At 52.4% G+C, this 21292-nt stretch overlaps 2 protein-coding genes across 6 annotated transcripts in view; both read left to right on the plus strand.

The window, feature by feature from the left end:
• The first annotated feature begins 6158 nt into the window (after window positions 1–6158).
• On the plus strand, window positions 6159–15754 carry ZNF683 (zinc finger protein 683). Of its 2 annotated transcripts, XM_077968088.1 has the most exons (7): window positions 6159–6280; window positions 8342–8469; window positions 9130–9334; window positions 11840–12534; window positions 14227–14355; window positions 15209–15268; window positions 15362–15754. In XM_077968088.1, the coding sequence occupies exons 1-7, from the start codon at window positions 6241–6243 to the stop codon at window positions 15731–15733; spliced, it is 1629 nt and encodes a 542-aa protein (XP_077824214.1). In that variant the 5' UTR covers window positions 6159–6240; the 3' UTR covers window positions 15734–15754. The 2 variants fall into 2 exon arrangements, with proteins under 2 accessions (XP_077824214.1, XP_028693416.2); XM_028837583.2 differs by lacking the exon at window positions 15209–15268.
• A 1512-nt stretch (window positions 15755–17266) lies between these two features.
• Window positions 17267–21292, plus strand: part of CRYBG2 (crystallin beta-gamma domain containing 2) — a 41156-nt gene continuing 37130 nt past the window's right edge. For all 4 annotated transcript variants that reach the window (XR_013405612.1, XR_003724354.2, XM_015131966.3 and 1 more), the window contains exon 1: window positions 17267–17437. Coding sequence is in view for 2 of the 4 variants with exons in the window: in XM_015131966.3 (XP_014987452.3) it covers window positions 17325–17437 (113 nt within the window). In the remaining 2 variants the exon portion in view is untranslated. The remainder of the gene's footprint in view (window positions 17438–21292) is intronic.

Genomic DNA, 21292 nt, shown 5'->3' on the forward strand with positions numbered 1-21292 from the left:
CAACTTTGTACCCTTTGAGGTTCATCTCCCATTTCCATTACACCCCAGGTCCCTGTCCCTGGTAAAGACCTTTCTACTCTCTGTTTCTATGCTTTCTACTTTGGAGTCATGTGGGTTGTTGTTGTTGGTTTTTTTTTTTTTTTTGAGACTGAGTTTTGCTCTTGTCTCCCAGGCTGAAGTGCAATGGCATGATCTCAGCTCACTGCAACCTCTGCCTCCTAAGTTCAAGCGATTCTCCTGCCTCAACCTCTTAAGTAGCTGGGATTACAGGCACCCACCACCATGCCCGGCTAATTTTTGTATTTTTAGCAGAGACAAGGTTTCACCATGTTGGCCAGGCTGCTCTTGAACTCTTGACCTCAGGTGATCCACCCGCCTCCGCCTCCCAAAGTGCTGGGATTACAGGCGTGAGCCACGCCCGGCCAGGTCATCTGATCTCGAGTGAGTCATTTTCCTTATCTGAGTGTCAGTTTTCTTGCCTCTAAAATGGGAATAATGGCATTCATCTCCCAGAGTCACTCTCCTGAGACAAAGCGTGTGGAATGGCTTTGCATTGTTCCTAGCATATGATGAGCACTCACATGCCAAGAGCTATTATTATTGTGGTGTGTGGATGGGGTAGGGGAAGACTGCATTGAATGAGAGCAATGATCCCCAACCACGGAAGGGTCAATAAATAAAGCAAGAAAACTAAATGTAGTTAATCTCTCCAATTATGCTGCCCAAATTCCGATCTTCCAAAGTGGGTCAGGAATAACCATCACAATTTTAACACTTTTAGGAAGCTGACTTGCAGGTGCTTGCCTAACTAGGTAAACGGTAATGTATGATATCAATAGTCACCCACATTTGCCTCGTGCTTGCTTTGGGCCAGGCACCATCCTAAGGGCTTTACGTGGATTATCTTGAGGAAACCTGGAAAGAATTCTGTGAGGCGAGTGTTATTTTATCCCCATTTGACAGATGAGGAAAGATGCACAGAGAGGTTAAGTGATTTGCCATAAGGTTACCCAGTTGGGATTAAATCCAGCAGAGCTCCTATTCTTAACCACTCCGCATATCGACTCTGTCTGGAGGTCTTTTCCAGCTTTGTGTGGAAAGGGGAAAATGGGATCCCAGACATATGTCCACCAATAGGGAAATGCTACACATTAAGCACAACCTTGCAATGGAACATTATACAGTTAGGAAAAAGCAGGAGGCAGATAGGTATGTTCATGGCATGAAATGCTGCCCACAGTGGATTATTAGAAAACCCAGAAGAGACTGGGCACGATGGCTCACACCTGTAATCCAGCACTTTGGAAAGCCAAGGTTGGTGGATCACTTGAGGTCAGGAGTTCAAGACCAGCCTGCCAACGTGGAGAAACCCCGTCTCTACTAAAAATACAAAAAAATTAGCTGGGCTTGGTGGTGCGTGCCTGTAGTCCCAGCTTGAACAGGATAATGGCTTGAACCCAGGAGATGGAGGTTGCCAGTGGGCCAAGATCGCACCACTGCACTCCAGCCTGGGAGGCAGAGTGAGACTCCGTCTCAAAAAAAGAAAAGAAAAGAAAAGAAAAGAAAAGAAAACCCGGAAGAGCAATGTGTATCAATATATTCCCATGTTTGTATAAAACACAATTTAGCCTTTGAGCCCCTATGCTCAGGCCCACTCCAACACTGTGGAGTGTACTTTATTTTCAATAAATCCCTTCATTTCTTCCTTGCCTTGTTTCTGCTTTTTGTCCAGTTCTTTGTTCAAGGTGCCAAGAACCTGGACACCCCCCACCAGTGACATATTTTGGCGAGCCAGCCCAGAGGAAGAGTCAAGCAGGATCCCTGGGGCTGCTCAGAGAGAGAGAACCCAGAAACCTGGCATGCCAGCAAAAGGAGACCATCAAGCTTCAGATGATCCTGCAACAAAGGATCCAGCCAGTTCCAGGTGAAGACACCACCCCTGGCCATCGAGAAGCTACCCTGCCTCCACTAGACAGAACAGGGTGAGAGTTTCATGATCCCCAATAGGGAGGGACTACGCCCAGGCTAGCATGAAGCAGTTGCAGGAAAAAGACCATCGGTCCCTCTGCCTCCCATGAAGATTTATGGAGGTCACAATCACATCTCTTAGCGGGGAGATGAGGCAGGGAAATAGGGTCTGGAGGCAGGAAACATAAGGCCAATTCACACTTCAGCTCTGACAGGAAATATCTTCTCCACAGGAGATACCCTGAGCAAATGACTTTGTAACTTTACTTCATCCTCTTCATTTACATAGGGTGTACCACATGTAGAAGGTATTTAAACTCTCAAAAACTCTGTAACAGGGCCTTTGAACCCCTATACTCAGGCCTGCTCCAACACTGCGGAGTAGACTTTCATTTTCAGTAAGTTTCTTCTTTCCTTAAAAAAAAAAAAAAAGCAATCAAAACAATCAATTTACCTGTTTGTTGGTTCACAGAAAAATGTCTGGAAGGGTAAACACTAAACAGTTCACATTGACCACTGGGAAATTGTGAAGGAGGAGGAGCTTCCTTTTTTTGTTTTTACATTTTCTGTTGTTTGAAATGTTTACCACTAGTATGCATTATTTTGCAACTAACGAAAGGAAGAAGAAAGTGTGCAGTGAGCACCAAGAGCCCGAGGACCCAGCCCCTCCAGCTCTTGTCCCCTACTATGGAGGCACTTCCTCTTCAGAGGCCTCCCGAACGTGCCCCCTGCACCTGGAGTCAGCTCCCTACTTCCCCTCTATCTGCACTTCCCAAGCTCACGTGGTCCGTGACCACGGACTTTCCTTGGCTTGGGTCTCTGGTCTGGTCAAGGCATCTGCTCACGTTCCCCAGTTAGAAGACCATGTTCCTCCTTTTGTGCTACCTCCCCAGGGGATGTGGGAAAAGCTGACGTCACAGTTAGGCCTGTGGCATCACAGTTAGGCCTGTGACATCACAGGGCATGGAGGCTGACAAGACAGATGATCTGGGAGATGAGAGCAAGGAAGGGCTTGGCAGGCAGAGGTTGCTCCACGTGGGAACCTGAGGGAGTCTGTCCTCAGCCCACCTCCTGGGACATTTCCTAGCCAAGCCAGGGAGCTTTCAGGATTGGAGATTTGGAAATCTCCAAGGCCATTTCCTTTTTTATTTTTTTCTAACAGAGAGGTTGTGCAAAGCGTTCTGAGAGTTGGGAGCAGAGTGTGATGCTAGGAGGGGGCAGAGCTGGCAGATGGAAGCCAAAGGTGTGTGGGGATGTGCCTTGGAGGGGAGGAAGCTTCACTCGGTGCCCCCTCACTTCCCTGTGATACCCAGCAAGACTGCAGGGGAGGCAGGCTTGTGGCCTGGGGTTCTGGGAGGGCTCTTTTGGGGAGTGGAGTTTTGGTGAACTAAGCCCCCATTAAGCTGAAAGATACTGAGGGGGCCACTGAGGGGAGGGGTGGGGGGAAGGACTGGGAACAGCATGTCGGAAGAGAGAGCAAGAGAGGAAGAAATGAGGGGGTATCTGTCGTAGTGGGGGAAGCTGACATGGCCAAGAGATGGCAGAGTCTGAGGTTTGCCACTAAAGAGCTCTTGACTACTTGCTGTATGACGCTAGGTGAGTTGCTAATAATAAAATCCACCACACAGGTTTACTGTGAAGACTAAATGAGATAAAGTTTATGAAGCCCCTAGCACAGTGCCAGACATAGCAAGAAAGCTGTTTGTAAAGGTGGCTATTTACTCTGTTCCTTGGACAATTGCAACTGGAACCCTGTTACTTCATCTTCTATTCTGAGCATGTATAATGCAGAAATTATCAGTTGTAAGCTACAAAAACCATTTCAGGAGGATGTAAGCAGAAGGAATTTGTTTGAAAGACGTTAGAAAAGCTCACAGAAGGTCTGAGAAGTCTGGAGAGTGAGGCTTGGAGAACAGGATGGATCAAGGGAGACTGGAAGTAGACAGGACCATGGCCAAATATCAAACCCCAGGACCAGCCCTGCACAGACTCTGCAGCCTCCCCTGAACCCCCTTCTTTCCTCCACTGCCCTGGAAGCCGGATGTGGTACCACAGCCTTTGCTGTAGAGAGGAGTCTCCACAGACCTGCCACCTCAGGGCCAGTGGCTTTTTTTTTTTTTTTGAGATGTAGTCTCACTCTGTCGCCCAGCCTGGAGTATAGCAGAGCCATCTCAGCTCACTGCAACCTCCTGAGTTCAAGCAATTCTCCTGCCTCAGTCTCCTAACTAGCTGGAAATACAGGCATATGCCACCACACTTAGTTAATTTTTGTGTTTTTGTAGAGATAGGGTTTCACCATGTTGGCCAGGCTGGTCTTGAACTCCCGACCTCAAGTGATCTGCCCGTCTCGGCCTCCCAAAGTCCTGGGATTACAGGCGTGAGCCACTCACTCAGCCAGGGGCACTGGCTTCTGACCTGCTATCTGAGTGGGGACATCTGATCGACCTAGTCCTAGTGTGCCTGCATGAAGTGCTGGGGAGGGAGGTTGAAACTAAGTATTTGGCCATTTTGGCTTTTATCATGAGAGGTACCTTTTGCCTCCCTCAAAACTCATGTAGGGGAAAAGTTTCAGATGCTGGGCATCCAAAAAAGCCTGACAAATGTCTACATGGAAAACCAAAATGAGTAGACAGAGGCCCCTGTCCTGGAGATGCTCACAAACATATTGGAATCAGTTACGTGGAGGACTCTCCACAATAGAGGGTGAGTCACAGCCCAAGGGGCTGAGCTGGCCGAGAAACCCCAGGAACATGCCCCAGCCCATGGTGCACAGCTTGAGATGTCCCTGTGTGTTCTGGGACACCAGGGTGGCATGGCTGGGATGGAGATTGATGGCTGGCTGGGGCTTTTGCACACTGGGCCAGACTCACACACACCAGAATTTGTGAGGCCGCAGGGATGATGCCTCTTCTCATGCTCACAAGAATAGTGACATTGCTCAGTCTAAAAAGCCACTTTCTGGCCTATGAGGCCTCCCTTTTTGTATCTATACATGTCTTTGCCTTATTTATTTATGTTTTTTTGAGACAGGATCTCGCTCTGTCACCCAGGCCGGAGTGCAGTGGCATCATTTTGGCTCACTGCAGCCTCGACCTCCCCAGCTCAAGTGATCCTCCCACCTCAGCCTCCTGAGTAGCTGGGACTACAGGCGCGCGCCATCATGCCTGGCTCATTTTTGTATTTTTTGTAGAGATGGTGTTTCACCATATTGCTCATGCTGGTCTTGAACTCCTGGGCTCAAGCAGTTGGCCCACCTTGGCCTCCCAAAGTGCTGGCATTACAGATGTGAGCCACCGCACCTGACCTAGTCATGCCTTACACCCATTTTGCTATGTCTATTTTTTTTTTAAGAGATAGGATCTTTCTTTGTCACCCAGGCTAGAATGCAGTAGCAGTATCCTAGTTCACTGCAGCCTTATATTCCTGGGCTCAAGTGATCCTCCTGCCTCAGCCTCCTGAGTAGCTGGGACCACAGGTGCAAGTCACCATGCCCAGCTAAGTTTTGTATTTTTTGTAGAGATGAGGTCTTGCTTTGTTGCCCAGGCTGGTCTCAAACTTCTGGGCTCAAGAGATGGGTCTGCCTTGGTCTCCTGAAGTGCTTGGATTACAGGTGTGAGCCACCGCACCTGGCCATGTCCTTGAACTATCTTTTGCCTCTTGGGGCCTCTAGATTAGAGGATTAAACTTTCCAGGGTCAGGAGATCTGAGATGGGACTTGGAGGAGGAAAACGTGTTTGTTATATCTGTGAGATCAGCTGCCTGCTCTGTTCTCTGTCTCATTCCATATCCTTCTATGTTGCCTGTTCTTGTCTCTGCCTGTTCCTGTCCCTACCTGTCACCATCACTGTCTCCCTGTCATCAATGCCTGTCTTCATCTCAGCTTGGCTCCCCTCCACAGAAGGCCTCCCTGTCCAGCCTTTGAGCCCTACTCTGTCCTCCTGCCCAGCCATCTGGGTTCTTTGAGAACAGAAATCACAGCCCGCCCCACTCACACACACATCCTGAAATTCCAGTAGCCCCAGTTCACTGCAATGTACACCAGCAGGTTGTCCTCCAGAGCTGCCCCAGGTAGGCAAAGTTGAGTGGATGGTGCCCCCTTGTCAGGCCTTGCAGGGCCCCCAGGCCTGCCTGCCCCCACTTCCTATCTGTGGCAACTTCAAATGTAACACCTTCCTGCCATCTCTCACTCCCACCGGGGCCTCAGCCACAGGCAGCTGTGGCCTGGCTGCCCACCTCCTTCCTTCCCAGCCAGGAGCACTGCTGCAGCGCCGAATGGAGAGCCCCACAGCCAGCGGCCCTTCGGGTGGCAATGGTATTTGCTTTGAGACCTGAAGCAGTGTTGGGAGGAGAGAGGAAAGAGGGAAAGGAGAAAGGGTTTTGGAGGGCTGAGACACTGGAGTGAGGGTTTTAGGGTCTGAGAGGCATTTGAGATTCAAAGGGTGGTCCCTGAGGGGATAGGGAAGGGGTCTTAGGACATTTGCTGGGCTGAAGTGATCTCTGTGCTGTGTGGCCTCAGGTGGAAGATGGCAGAGAAGCCTGGTGCTGGGTGAGCAGACAGCTGGGCACTCGCGTCTCTCTGTCAGGCCAGTCAGGGGCATCCAGGGGCTTGGTCCACTCATTCAGGCTTTATCCCTGGTGAGAGCGCTGAGCTGGGCAGCCTGGGTGACAGGACACTGAGGTGTCTTCAGCTGTCCAGAAGAGCTGTCTGGGTGAGCTGGGATGCAGGGTTCCCCCTGGTGGGGGGCCTCTGGTTGGTAGAGTCAGGGACCCCTCTCAGCACAGAAGGGGGTGGCTTCTCTGTAGCCCTGAAGAATCTGGAATGTTTCCTCAGATCGCTGCACTTTCTTGGAAGTAACCTCCATAAGGGCCTTCCTCTCCTCTCAAGACAGCTCTGCTCTTCACTTCCGAATGGCTAATCTCCATTGATTGATTGATTGATTGAGATAGGGTCTTGCTCTGTCATCACCCAGACTAGAGTGTAGTGGTGTAATCTCAGCTCACTGCAGCCACAACCTTCCAGGCTCAAGCAATCTTCCCACCTCAGCCTCCCGAGTAGCTGGGACCATAGGCACAGGCTACTACACCCAGCTTATTTATTTATTTATTTATTTTTGAGAGCAAGTCTCACTCTATTGCCCAGGCTGGAGTGCAGCGATGTGATCTCGGCTCACTGCAACCTCCACCTCTTGGGTTCAAGTGATTCTCCTGCCTCAGTCTCCCTAGTAGCTGGGACTACAGGCATGAGCCACCACGCCCAGCTAATTTTTTTTTTTTTTTTTTTTTTGAGACAAAGTCTTGCTCTGTTGCCCAGGCTGAATGCAGTGGTATGATCTCAGCTCACTGCAACCTCCACCTCCTGGGTTCAAGCGATTCTCCTGCCTCAGCCTCCTGAGTAGCTGGGATTGTAGGCGCGCACCACCACACCTAGCTAATTTTTGTTTTTTTAGTAGAGACGGGGTTTTACCATGTTGGTCAGGCTGGTCTTGAACTCCTGACCTCAGGTGATCTGCCCGCCTCAGCCTCCCAAAGTGCTGGGATTATAGGCATGAACCATCATGCCTGGCCTAATTTTCGTATTTTTAGTAGAGATGGGGTTTCACCATGTTAGCCAGGCTGGTCTTGAACTCCTGACCTCAGGTGATCCACCCGCCTGGGCCTCCCTTTTTTTTTCTGTTGCCCAGGCTGGAATGGAGGGCCTTCCTCTTTTGTTTTTTGGAGAACGAGTCTCACTCTGTTGCCAGGCTGGAGTACAGTGGCACGATCTTGGCTCACTGCAACCTCTGCCTCCAGGGTTCAAGTGATTCTCATGCCTCGGCTTCCTGAGTAGCTGGGATTACAGGCGTGCACCACCATGCCCAGTTAACTTTTGTATTTTTAGTAGAGACAGGGTTTCACCATGTTGCTCAGGCTGGTCTTGAACTCCCTACCTCAGGTGATCCAACTGCCTTGGACTCCCAAAGTGCTGGGATTACAGGTGTGAGCCACCGTGCCCGCTGTATTTTTTATTTTGTAGAGATGAGGGTCTCATTATGTTGCCCAGGCTGGTCTGGAACTCCTGGCCTCAAAAGATCCTCCCATCTCAGCCTCCCAAAGTGCTGGGATTACAGGCTTGAGCCACTGCACCTGGCCAATCTCTATTTAATCTTCCCACACCTACCAGGAGAGCATCATTGGCTTCTAAATGTCAACAGTGAGAGCATCCTTACACATCAACTAGACCAACCTTCCCATTTTGCAGATAGGGAAACTGAGTCCAGGAAGGGACGTGAATCGCTTGTGGTCACGCAGCACGTTAATGGGACAGCCAGTCCTAGAACTCAGACTCCTATTTGCAGGACCTCCACAGCTTACCTGTAACTCACCTGTTTCCCAGCAGGTAATGGGGATATGAAGGAAGAACCAGCCACACAACTGGATTGCTGCCACAGGCCCATGGCCCTGGGAGGTACAGGGGGCTCCCTGTCTCCCAGCCTGGACTTCCAGCTCTTCCGAGGTGACCAGGTAAGGTAGAATCCCAGCCTTACCTTTGTGGGTAGTCTGCTTATAGTAGGAGGTGACGTTAGGAGGAAAAGGGGGAATGTCTGAAGGGACCTGGACCTCCTCCGCAGTCCTGAGCACCCCCTAGTCCAGGCACATCATAGGGATGTTCCTTTGAGGAGCCACAGACCCTCTCCCCATGCCTCAGGGGCCCAGACTCTCCTGTGGGGAATAAGAAGGGGAAGCCTCATGCAGCAGGCTTGGCTGCTATGACCATGGCCTTAGGCCTTAGTGAGCGGGGGCTCAGGGCCATCTTGTGGAGTTTGTAGTCTTTGATGGGGATTGTCTTTGGGCTCACTGTGGTGCCATTCAAATTACAGTGATGGTCTGAGATACACTAGGGACCAGGGTGGTCAGAGGTACATGGGGTTGGGCAGGGAGGGAGAACAGGGCTAGAGGGGGCCCTGGGGACAGGAGGAGGGCAATCTTGCAATGGGTGGGAAAATTCTGGGGGAAAGAGATCTTTGGATGAGGGAAGAGATGTCATCTGAGTGACAGATATGGATTGTGGTGGCTGTTTTAGCTTATTCTCCCCTTTGGAAACCAAAATAGGGGTAGGGGCCATCTAAGGGACCCATGGAGTCCCAGTCACCAGCCCCCAAACCCCTTGCCCCTGCCCTCCAGGTCTTCTCAGCCTGCAGACCACTTCCAGACACAGTGGATGCTCATGGTCCATCCTGTGCCAGCTGGCTGTGTCCCTTGCCCCTGGCACCAGGCAGGTCTGCGCTGCTGGCCTGCCTACAGGACCTGAACCTGAACCTGTGCACCCCACGGCCGGCACCCCTTGGCACAGCCCTGCAGGGCCTCCAAGAGGACACCTTGAGCATGAGTAAGCCCAGGGCACGGGGCTGCACCTGTGCCTGGCAGAGGCTGGAGGCTGGGGGGGACTGCTAGGTTTGGGGATGGGTGGTGGAGACGATGCAGTGTCACTGATGAAGACAGAGCCTTAGGCATACTGTACTTCCACATTTTGGCCTTGGAATTCTGGCCTGAGGGTGCAGGGGGCTTTCCAGTGGTGATACCTGAGCCAGAGAAGCTGGGCACTGGCTTCTTAGATGTGTGTGTGGGAGCTGGTGTAGGTATAGCCCAGGTCATGGGGGTTGGGGATGGTACTTTGTCTGCTTAGAGAGGTGTTTGTTTGTTTGTGAGATGGAGTCTCATTCTGTTGCCCAGGCTGGAGTGCAATGGCATGATCTCCGGTCACTGCAACCTCTGCCTCCCGGGTTCAAGCGATTCTCCTGCCTCAGCTTCTCAGAGTAGCTAGGATTACAGGCATGTGCCACCACCCCCGGCCAATTTTTGTATTTTTAGTGAAGACAGGGTTTTGCCATGTTAGCCAGGCTGGTCTCGAACTCCTGACCTCAGGTGATCCACCTGCCTTGGCCACCCAAAGTGCTGGAATTACAGATGTGAGCCACCTTGTCCAGCCCTAGAGGGGCCTTATAAAAGCACTGAGGCACGAGAATTGCTTGAATCCGGGAGGCAGAGGTTGCAGTGAGCCAAGACCGTGCCATTGCACTCCAGCTTGGGTGGCAGAATGAGACTCCGTCTCAAGAAAATAAAAAAAAAACAGCACTGGGCTGGGAGTCAGGGAATTGGGGTTGGAGTCCCGGTTCTGCCCTTTCTATTTCTATGGACTTGGACACAACACCGAGGACTGGTTTCTTCATCCACAAAAGTGGGATCTCATCTCTACCTGGGTTCTAGGTTTGTTGTAACATACCATTTCCTTATGTGACAATGACCTCCTGGAGGGCAAGGACTCTTTTGCTGTGTTCTTTATTTCTGGGACCCCAGCACAGAGCACAGAGTGAAACAGCTCAGTGAGATTGAGTAAATAAGGATCCAACCACAAGACAACTTGCTTTTTTTTTTTTTTTTTTAGATAGGCTGGAGTGTAGTGACACAATCATGGCTCACTGCAGCCTCCAACTCCTGCCCTCAAGCAATCCTCTCTCCTCAGCCTCCTGAGTAGTTGGGACTACTACAGACACATGACACAAACACCTGGCTAATTTTCTTTCTTTTCTTTTCTTTTTTTTTTTTTTTTTTTTTTTTTTTTTTTTTTTTTTTTTTTTTTGAGACGGAGTCTCGCTCTGTCACCCAGGCTGGAGTGCGGTGGCCGGATCTCAGCTCACTGCAAGCTCCGCCTCCCGGGTTCACGCCATTCTCCTGCCTCAGCCTCCCGAGTAGCTGGGACTATAGGCGCCCGCCACCTCGCCCGGCTAGTTTTTTGTATTTTTTTAGTAGAGACAGGGTTTCACCGTGTTAGCCAGGATGGTCTCGATCTCCTGACCTCGTGATCCGCCCGTCTCGGCCTCCCAAAGTGCTGGGATTACAGGCGTGAGCCACCGCGCCCGGCCTTCTTTTCTTTTTTTTTCAAGACAGAGTTTCGCTCTTGTTGCCCAGGCTGGAGTGCAATAGTATGATCTTGGCTCACCACAACCTCTGCCTCCCAGGTTCAAGCAATTTTCCTGTCTCAGCCTCCCAAGTAGCTGGGATTACAGGCATGCGCCACCATGCCCAGCTAATTTTGTATTTTTAGTAGAGACGGGGTTTCTCCATGTTGGTCAGGCTGGTCTCAAACTCCCAACCTCAGGTGATCTGCCTGCCTCGGCCTCCCAAAGTCCTGGGATTACAGGCGTGACCCACTGCACGTGGCCTTAATTTCCTTAGTGTTTTGTAGAGATGGGATTTTGCTTTGTTGTCCAGGCTGGTCTCAAATTCCTGGGCTTAAGCAATCCTCCTGCCTTGGCCTCCCAAAGCACTGGGATTACAGGCATGAGCCACCACACCTGTTGACAGTTTACTTTTTAACAGGTTTTTCATTTTAATACTCTTTATCTAGAATAGCACTGTTTGTTAGAATTCCCTGCAATAATGGGAACATTCTATACCTGTGCTGTCCAACACCATACCTGCTGAGCACTGTAAATATGACTGGCGCAACTGAGAACTTCATTTTTTATTAAAATCATTTTAATTAATGTAAATCTAGTCACATGTCCAGTGGCTGCCATTTTGGACACAGCAGATCTAGCCTCACCCTTATGTGATCTTATCTGTACCCATGGCACCTGGATTTATGTCTCCACTTCAGAGCTCTCCTTTAAACTCCAACCCAATTTATCCATCTGCCCACTTGACTTCACAACCTGGGTGTCTAACAGGGACCTTGAACTGTTTTCTCCCCCTGAAATTGTTCAGCACTACAAAAATGCTAGCAGGCTCGCGGGCTGGAGGTCTTTCTCAGCCCTGAGCGGGGCAGGTTTGATGGAGGACAGAACCTCACCCCAGACTGTGGGGACCTGACCGCCTTCCTTTTCCTGCTTAGAGCAAGAGCCACCAGGGCTGCATGCCATCTCCACCGATGATAAGAAACTCACACTCAAGTACCCACGGAACAAGGACAAGCTGAGAAAACAGCCAGAAAGAGCTGGCGATGGGGCCCCCTGCCCAGCCTTCTCTCCTCATAACAGCTCTTCCCCACCACCACTGCAGAACAGAAAGAGCCCCAGCCCCTTGGCTTTCTGCCCCTGCCCCCCTGCCAACTCCATCTCCAAGGAGTTCCCATTCCTCCTCCACACCTTCTACCCTGGATACCCACTTCTCCTGCCTCCACCCCACCTATTCACCTATGGGGCCCTACCTTCTGACCAATGTCCCCACCTCCTCATGCTGCCTCAAGACAACTCCTGCCCCACAATGGCTATGCCTAGCCTGCTGATGATGGCCAATGAGCCTGGGCACCCCAGCACTCGGTGGGAGACCCTGCTTCCCTACCCAGGGGCCTTCCAAGCCTCTGGCCAAGCCCTGCCTTCCCAGGCCCGAAATCCAGGTGCTGGAGCTGCCCCAACCGACTCCCCAGGCCTGGAGCATGGTGGTATGGCATCTCCAGCAAAGCGAGTCCCACTGAATTCCCGGACAGGCACTGCAGCCTTGCCTTACCCACTGAAAAAGGAGAATGGCAAAATCCTGTACGAGTGCAACGTATGTGGCAAGAGCTTTGGGCAGCTCTCCAATCTCAAGGTACCTGCCTCCTGGGCTTTGCTGCTCCCTTCACCATCTTTCAGGGCCCCCCATGCACCCCAGTCTGCTTTTAGAAGCAAGGACCTCAAAGCTAGAAGGCACTCCTGGGCAACCTCTAGGGCCAAGTGACCTTGGATGGTTCATTTGGGTAGAAATATAGGATAAGACGGCCACCAAAGTCCTTGCCACCCTAGAGGACTGCCTATGAGATCGTCTCATTTAGGTTAAAATGGGGAGACTGAGGCTTTTAATGGGCAGCGTTTGCCTAAGATTACCCTGATTTAATGGTAGTGTTAGGTTCAGTCTCTCAACATTTGCTCTGGGCAAAGAAACCCTTTCCTGGACAACTATCCTTTCTGGACTCCCAGTTAAGCTTCTTAGTTATTTTTCTGGGCAGTCAGATGAGGGAATGGGTAGATTTTGGTGAGTCTAGACCACAGTCCTATGACCAACCTTTTTCAAGTGGGATCCCACAAATCAGCGCGACCGCCGATGCGATTGGCCTCACCATCCGCACCGTCCAGCAGGGGGCGCCCAGGGGCGCATCTCAGTGCGTTAGCAAAGGCCGGAAGCTGTGCGCTCGCCGGCTAGCTCTGAAGTTGAGGGCACGTTGTGGTTATGAGGAAAAAAGCCTTACTGGATTCTGCAGGGCAGGAGTTCTTAAACTTTCATGAGCCTCAGACCACCTGGAGAGCTAGTAAACATGCAGATTCCTAGAGTTTTTGCGACCCTCCCACCTCAGCCTCCAGAGTAGCTCCCAGCCCCAGAGTTATCTTTTTTTTTTTTTTTTTCATATGGGGTCTCATTCCGTCGCCCACGCTGGTCTCAAACTCCTGGGCTTAAGGAATTCTCCTACCTCATCCTCCCCAGCAGCTGGGACCACAGGAACACACCACCACACCTGGTTAATTTTTAAATTTTTTTGTACAGATGGGGTCCCGATATGTTGCTCAGGCTGGTATTGAACTACTGGGCTCCATTGATCCTCCCTCCTCGGCCTCCCAAAATGCTGGGATTGCAGCCATGAGCGTGTGTGTGCCCAGCCCTCCCAGAGTTTTTGATTCAGCAGGTCTGGGGCCGGGCCTGAGAACCTGCATTTCTAACATGCTCCCTAAGTGTGATACCAGCGCTGCTGGTCTGTGAACCACATTTTTTAAAAAAACTTTTTTGAGACAGAGTTTTGCTCTTGTTGCCCAGGCTGGTGTGCAATGGCGCGATGTCAGCTCACCGCAACCTCCACCTCCCAGGTTCAAGTGATTCTCCTGCCTCAGTCTCCCAAGTAGCTGGGATTACAGGCACGTACCACCACACTTAGCTAATTTTGTATTTTTAGTAGAGATGGGGTTTCTCCATGTTGGTCAGGCTGGTCTCCAACTCCCGACCTCAGGTGATCTTCCTGCCTCAGCCTCCCAAAGTGCTGGGATTACAGGTGTGAGCCACCACGCCCGGCCAATGTGCACCACATTTTGAATAGCAGTGCTCCACAACATACCTGGGGTACCTCTTACCTGGCCTTCTGACCACTACCATCTCCCCTGCAGGGCAGCAGAAAGAGTGGAGGTATCCTGGGGATAATGGGCCCTGAGGGAGATGACAGGGAGGGAGAGGGAAGTGGGCAGAGATTCGGAGAGGACCTCAGGCCCTGCTGGGGGTGCTGGGCAGTTGGCAGCATTTCTCCCGCATCTGACTCAGGTCCACCTGCGTGTGCACAGTGGAGAGCGTCCATTCCAGTGTGCCTTGTGCCAGAAGAGCTTCACCCAGCTCGCTCACCTGCAGAAGCACCACCTGGTACACACTGGGGAGCGGCCCCACAAGTGCTCGGTGAGATCCTCCTCCCCCTACTCTGTACTCCTATAGGCTGGCGAGACGTTTTAGGCCCTTGGAGGGATGGCACCTGCAGCCTCCATTCCCCAGTCCTCCTGAGCAAGTGGAGATGGGAAGGGGGAGTGAAAATTGAAAATGACCCCTCTCAGCCTGGAATGGGTAATACTGAAGGTCACTCCAAAGGCCTGGGGGAGGGAGAGAACAATGAAGTTGGAGGTCATGGAGAGTAGATGGATACCTATTATCTACCTCCCTGAGTTGTTGGAGGAGTTAATGCTGCAGTGTACCCGTAGTATCAAAGTAGAAAAACTATCAGCTTGATGTCAGCTCCCTCCTTCTGTGAGCCCAGCCACATCCCTCAGGAAGTCAGAAAGGCGGGGGTTCTTTCCCATTTTACAGGGGCAGAAATGAAAGCAGTGCCATGATTATGAGTCTGGGCTGCAAAATCAGGCCACCTGTGTTCAAATCCTAGCTCTGTCTCCAGCTTGTCATGTGACCTTTGGCTAGTGGCTTCACTCCTCTGAGCCTCTGCTTTCTTACTATAATATAGAAGTTGTACTAGTACTTGGTCATGCTTCCCTAGGGTCCTGGGGAAGACTAGGTGAAACCAACTGCAGGCATGTGGCAGCCCCCTGTAAAAGTTAATTACATCCACTGAAGCTGCAGCTTCACACTTAAGAGTTTTATGTGATTATCTTATTCAGTCCACCATATCCATGAAGCTAGTTATTAATAACCAATGTTGCCAATGAGGAGTGGAAGGCTCAGAGAGGAGAAGTCACTTTTACAAGGTCACACATGGAGTAAGAGAAGGACACTAACCCAAGTCGGCCTGGTTCTAATGTGTTAGATACTGTGGGACTCAGGGAGAAATCACTGGAAGAGCTTCCAGGCCTGGAGGGAAAGAGAGGTGGGTCATGGGTATTTCCAAGATGAGGAGAGGGAGTAGAAGGCCTGAGCCAGCCCAGAGGACAAAGCTGATGCCAGGGCCCGTTCCCGTCAGGTGTGCCACAAGCGCTTCAGCAGCTCCAGTAACCTCAAGACCCACCTGCGCCTTCACTCAGGGACCCGGCCCTTCCAGTGCAGCGTCTGCCGGAGTCGCTTCACCCAGCACATCCACCTGAAGCTGCACCATCGGCTGCATGCCCCACAGCCCTGTGGCCTGGTGCACACCCAGCTGCCCCTGGCCTCTCTGGCCTGCCTTGCCCAATGGCACCAGGGGGCACTAGATCTTATGGCGGTGGCATCAGAGAAACACGTGGGCTGTGACATAGACAAGGTCAAAGTGTCCTCAGCATCCCAGGGGAAAGCAAAAGCAGTGAGCCTGAGCAGTGCTGGGACTCCCCTGGGGAGGGGGCAGGGCCAGAACAATTAAAAATGTTTCTTCTCTCACGCATTGAGGCTTCCTGAGCTTCAACAGTTAGGTGGGGGGTGGGGGCAGTGGGGAAAAGCCACTGTGTATTTGCCAGACCACACGCTTTGCCTGGGAGCAGGTCAGGGGACTCAGCCAGGAAAAGCCTGTGCTGCCTGTGTGTGCCGTGGGTGCCTGCAGCCATCTGCTTCAGCTGGGCTTGAGTTCCACTCCCTGTCTAGGACCAGGCCTTCCTTGTCTACTCAACGACGGACAGTCTAGCCCTCCAGCGCGCTACAGGGTGCCAACTGTGCTGCCCAGTCTGGGCACATTGTCCTGTTTCCAACACCTGTGCAGAGGGTACTGCTGCCCCCACCGCCTGGATTTCACCGTTCCTATTGGCCACATGCCCCTCAGCCGGTACTCCCTGCATGGTCGTTGCTGGGGGGGGGTTGCCCCATTGTGGGGGTATCGAAGAAGGAGACTCAAGATATCAGCGTCCACTCACGACCCAGAAGCATGATGTCGTCTGTGAACCGGGTCAAGTTACTACAACACTCTGGGCTAACAAGGTGCCAGGCTCAGGGAAGGCGTGGAGGCTGCAGCCAGATAAGGGCTACAGGCAGAGAAGAACTGGCAGAGACCCTGGGGAGCTGAGGCCTGATGGCCCTTCTACCTGTAGGCCCAGAGGATCCCCTGAAATGTACAAAGTGCTCTCCATCCCCACTGGAGTCAGAGAGGCAGCGCCAGGCGGAAAAGGGTATTGCCTGGGAGGCAGGAGGCCCTGGTTAGGATCACAATCGATGACAGTTGTTACTAAATAAGAGCGATTTGCGGACAGAGTGGGGTTCTCTGGCCGACTTCCAGGAGGTGGCGTCGTCCGCACCCCGTGGGTTTCTGTGCAGCTTCTCCACCGCGGTGGTGACGAGATGCCCGCTCCCGGCCGTAGGTGCTTCCCACAGGGAGGAGCAAGCCCTACTGACCACGGCAGAACGATGGCAGGGTGGACTTCGGCCCCACCAGTAGCTAAGGTCCCGGTTCCAAGCCCACCCGTGTCACACCTTGGGCCCCGCGCGGGACGCCAACCACTCGCATTAGACCCTGCCCAATGGGCAAGACCCCGCCCATTCCGGACCCGCCCCCCGGACCTGTCCCCGTGTCCAGCCCTTCCTGCTCCTGGGGGAGCCCCCTCGCTCAGCTCCGCCTCCCGGTCTCTGTTCGCCCCAGGCCACTTTCCCTGTCCGGCCTCCTGCAGGTCTTGCTCTCGGCTAGCTCACCCGGGGCTGCGTGGGGCCCTGGCGCCTCCAGGGGCTTGAGGATGTAGCGCGGACCGGGCGGAGAACCACGCCCCCGGGGTGGGGGCTTGGGCTCTTGCGGAAAGTCTGGGGTCTGCGGTCCGAGGTGGGGAGAGAACAATGAGGTTGGGGGGTCCTGGAGAGTGACCCAGGCCATGGGCAGCATCTGGATCCGGTCACTGCCCGCATGGGCTGCGGGTGGGGCCGCTGTTTGCTCAGGGGGGCGGGCCAGAGGAGGCATTTCTCCGCAAATGCAGCGGATGCGGGTAGCCCCGGCGGTCAGGTGCTCCGACGGCCGAGCCCCGGGTCTTTCATTCGCCATGGCCGAGCGGTGCGGAGGCCCGGGGGCCTGCCTGGCCGGCTTTTTGGCTGGGTTAGGGGTCCGGAGGGAGCACAGCGGGAAAGAGACCTCGGAGACCACATCTCGGGATAGGTGAGGGGAAATGGAGAAAGGCTGAGTGGGGCGCCCATGGGCCCTAGACCGTGTGTGTGTGTGTGTGTGTGTGTGTGTGTGTGTGTGTGTCAAAGAGAGACAGAGAGAGTGTAGTGATCAAATAAGCATGTATGTGTATCTCTCGAAGCATAAAAATATGTGTGTCTTGGGAGTCCGAGGCGGGCGGATCACGAGGTCAAGAGATCCAGACCATCCTGGCCAACCAACATGGTGAAACCCCGTTTCTACTGAAAATACAAAAATTAGCCGGGGGTGGTGGCAGGCTCCTGTAGTCCCAGCTACTCGGGAGGCAGAGGCAGGAGAACCGCTTGAGCCCGGGAGGCGGTGGTTGCAGTGAGCCGAGATCAAGCCACTGCACTCTAGCCTGGCGACAGAGCGAGACACTGTCTAAAATATATATATATATACGTGTGTGTGTTAATGTACCACGATTTTGGATGTGAATGTGGAATGGCCCCTGTGCTCTTTTAAAACTTTACAACCTACGTGGACAATTTCCTAAGTCAGGCAGGCAGAGACAGTTTAAGGGCAAAGTTCCTCCCCTGTGGACTTTGATTCTCACATCACAGCTGATCTTCATATCCCTTTGTCATGAACCTGACAGGTTCCATCTGAGACTGTACTGCATTTGCCCTTAGATGCCACGGAGAGGTTTTTCCATCGTCCCCACCCCGGAGATAGCTCTAGATTGTAACAACAATAAGCCTTTATTTGCCACATGCTTCATACTTCACCTGGATTATCTCACGTAATCCTCACAGCAGCCCTATGAAGCAGGTATTCTGCATGATTCAGATACGGAAATGGAGGTTCAGAAAGGTCACATCACCTGCCCAAAGTCACACAGCTGGGATGTGGTGTAGCCGGGACACAGGCTTCGGCAGTCTGACTCCAGAGCCCATATTTCTGAAGCTCTGTTGCCTGCAGAGACTGCCAGACTGCAAGCCAGGGGGCCTAGCTCCTAGCTGTAGGTGCCACTGGTTATATGACCCTGAGCAGATTGCTTTACCTCTCTGAGCCTGCGCACTGGTAGCTGATGTCTGAGGGGTTTTGTGTGTGTGTGTGTGTGTCAGTGAGTGTTGTAGTTGATCAAATAAGTGTGCATGAGTATCTTGAAGCATAAAAATATATGTATCAAGGTACCACGATTTTGGATGTTAATGTGGAACGTTCCCTGTGCTCTTATGTCTTTTATGTATTTACTTATTTGTTTTTTGAGATGGAATCTTGCTCTGTTTGTTGCCCCAGCTGGAGTGCAGTGGCACTATCGCATCTCAGCCTCGACCTCCCCAGGCTCAGGTGATCCTCCCACCTTAGCCTTCTGAGTAGCTGGGACTACAGGCACATGCCACCATGCTTGGCTGATTTTTTGTAGAGATAAGGTTTCACCATGTTCCCCAGGCTGATCTTGAACTCCTGGACTCAAGCAGTCTGCCCGCTTCAGCCTCCCAAAGTGCTGGGATTACAGGTGTGAGCCGCTGCACCCGGCTCTCTTTTATTTTGATTTTTTTTAATTTTTTTTTTTTTTAATAGAATCAGGTCTTGCTCTGTCACCCAGGCTGGAATGCAGTATCACCATCATAGGACACTGCATCCTCAAACTCCTCCTGCCTCAGCCTCCCAAGTAGCTAGGAACACGCCACCACGTCCACCCGATCTTTTCATTTTTTGTGGAGTTGGAATTTGGCTATGTTGCCCAGCCTGGTCTCAAACTCCTGAGCTCAAGTGATTTGGCTTGGCCTCCCAATGTGTTGGGATTATGGGTGTGAGCTACCAGGCCTGGGCCCTCTTTTTTCATTTTGTTTTGTTTTTGAGATGGAGTCTCACTCTGTCACTCAGGCTGGAGTGCAGTGGTATGATCTCGGCTCACTGCAGCCTCTGCCTCCCAGGTTCAAGCAATCCTCCTACCTCAGCCTCTTGAGTAGCTGGGACTACAAGTGCGTGCCTCCATACCCAGCTAATTTTTGTATTTTTAGTAAAGACAAGGTTTCACCATATTGAACAGGCTGGTCTCGAACTCTTGACCTCGTGATCCACCCGCCTCGGCCTCCCAAAATGTTGGGATTACAGGCATAAGCCACCACGCCTGGCCCCTTGTGCCCCTTTAAAACTTTAAAAGGTTTTTTTTTTTTTTTTGAGACGGAGTGTCGCTTTGTCGCCCAGGCTGGGGTGGCCTCTCGGGTTTACGCCATTCTCCTGCCTCAGCCTCCCAAGTAGCTGGGACTACAGGCGCTCGCCACCTCACCTAGCTAGTTTTTTGTATTTTTTAGTAGAGACGGGGTTTCATCGTGTTAGCCAGGATGGTCTCGATCTCCTGACCTCGTGGTCCGCCCATCTCAGCCTCCCAAAGTGCTGGGATTACAGGCTTGAGCCACCGCGCCCGGCCAAAACTTTAAAATGTTTTAAACAGAAGGAAAAACTTCTGTTTAAAGTTTTTTAAACTTTAAAAACCTGTGGAAGGCCAGGTCGAAAGGCAGGGAAGGCAGTATTGAGAATCCGAGAGCCCCGCAGCTCACCGGCCCTACATCCGTGAAGAGCATGGGGTGTGCTCTCATGCGTGGGTGTTTGTGTGTCTGCCCAGTTACCCGGCAATTTGTTCTGATCTTATCATGGCACAGTTGTCTTCAGCCTGCGCCAGGGGGAGTGGGGGTGTGGTGGGGGCAAAATGAGGGCAGGGATTTGTACTGCTCTCTCACCCTAAAGAGAGAGGAGAGGGCCTAGCCACCCTATGCCTGGAAGCCTGGGTGCCCCGGGGTGTCCACACCCTGCCAGTGCCCTGCCCGCCCCCGCCTGGAAGACACACCCTCCCCCTTTACCCTGTCTGGCAGAAGCCTGCCCTATAGGCCCAGGCGGCACTGCCCCTCCCTCTCTGGACTTGGAGGTGCAAATGAGTCAGAGGTGGGCAGGGCCGGGAGGGGTTGCTCAGGCCCTCTGCAGACAGAGTGATGATTCTTGGCCATGCTACACTTGCTCTCCGTTCTCACCAGCCCTGGGAATGGGACCCTGGTACCGAGGCAGGGGCCTCTGACCCCTGCTGATTGCTGGGGGTATAGAGTGCGCAGAGGAGGAGCCAAGGCACTTTCCCACCTGGCCCCCATTCATGCCGTGGTGTCCAGCCAACCTTTGGAGTGGAGTCTAAGCAAGTCATTTCACCTCTCTGGGCCTCACTTTCTGTATCCGAAAAACAGGGGGCACTAATATCTACCTTCTAGGATTACTGTGAGGCTTAGGGGAGATCATGTAGGCACAATGCCTAGTGCCAAGCCTGGCACACAGGAGGGCCTCAGCAAACGGCCAACTTTTGCATTATCGGGGCACTGTCTTTCTCTGTATTCCAGTCCCATTACAGGCCCAGTCCCCATTTTGCAACCGAGCCCATTCCTGTCTCTTTCTTTGCATCTGGGGGTAAAGTGGACAGCTGGGAGAGGGAACAGAGAGGAGGCTGCCACATAGACCTTCCCCAAAATGTGTTAGGAGTTCATTCTGCTGTGCTGTGGGCCCTGAAAAAAGGTTGGGGGAGGCCGGGCGTGGTGGCTCAAGTCTGTAATCCCAGCACTTTGGGAGGCCGAGACAGGCAGATCACAAGGTCAGGAGATAGAGAACATCCTGGCTAACACGGTGAAACCCTGTCTCTACTAAAAAAATACAAAAAAAAAAAAAACAAAAAAAAACTAGCCGGGCGAGGTGGCGGGCGTCTGTAGTCCCAGCTACTCGGGAGGCTGAGGCAGGAGAATGGCGTAAACCCGGGAGGCGGAGCTTGCAGTGAGCTGAGATCCAGCCACTGCACTCCAGCCTGGGCGACAGAGTGAGACTCCGTCTCAAAAAAAAAAAAAA

Source organism: Macaca mulatta, chromosome 1 (genome assembly GCF_049350105.2).
Source record: "Macaca mulatta isolate MMU2019108-1 chromosome 1, T2T-MMU8v2.0, whole genome shotgun sequence".
NCBI classification, from domain to species: Eukaryota; Metazoa; Chordata; class Mammalia; order Primates; family Cercopithecidae; genus Macaca; species Macaca mulatta.

Coding starts and splice junctions, on each gene's coding strand:
- ZNF683 (XM_077968088.1), top strand. CDS start 6,241: ATGGAGAGCCCCACAGCCAGCGGCCCTTCGGGTGGCAATG. Junction 6,281..8,341: donor CGGCCCTTCGGGTGGCAATG/GTATTTGCTTTG, acceptor CCTGTTTCCCAG/CAGGTAATGGGGATATGAAG. Junction 8,470..9,129: donor AGCTCTTCCGAGGTGACCAG/GTAAGGTAGAAT, acceptor CCTGCCCTCCAG/GTCTTCTCAGCCTGCAGACC.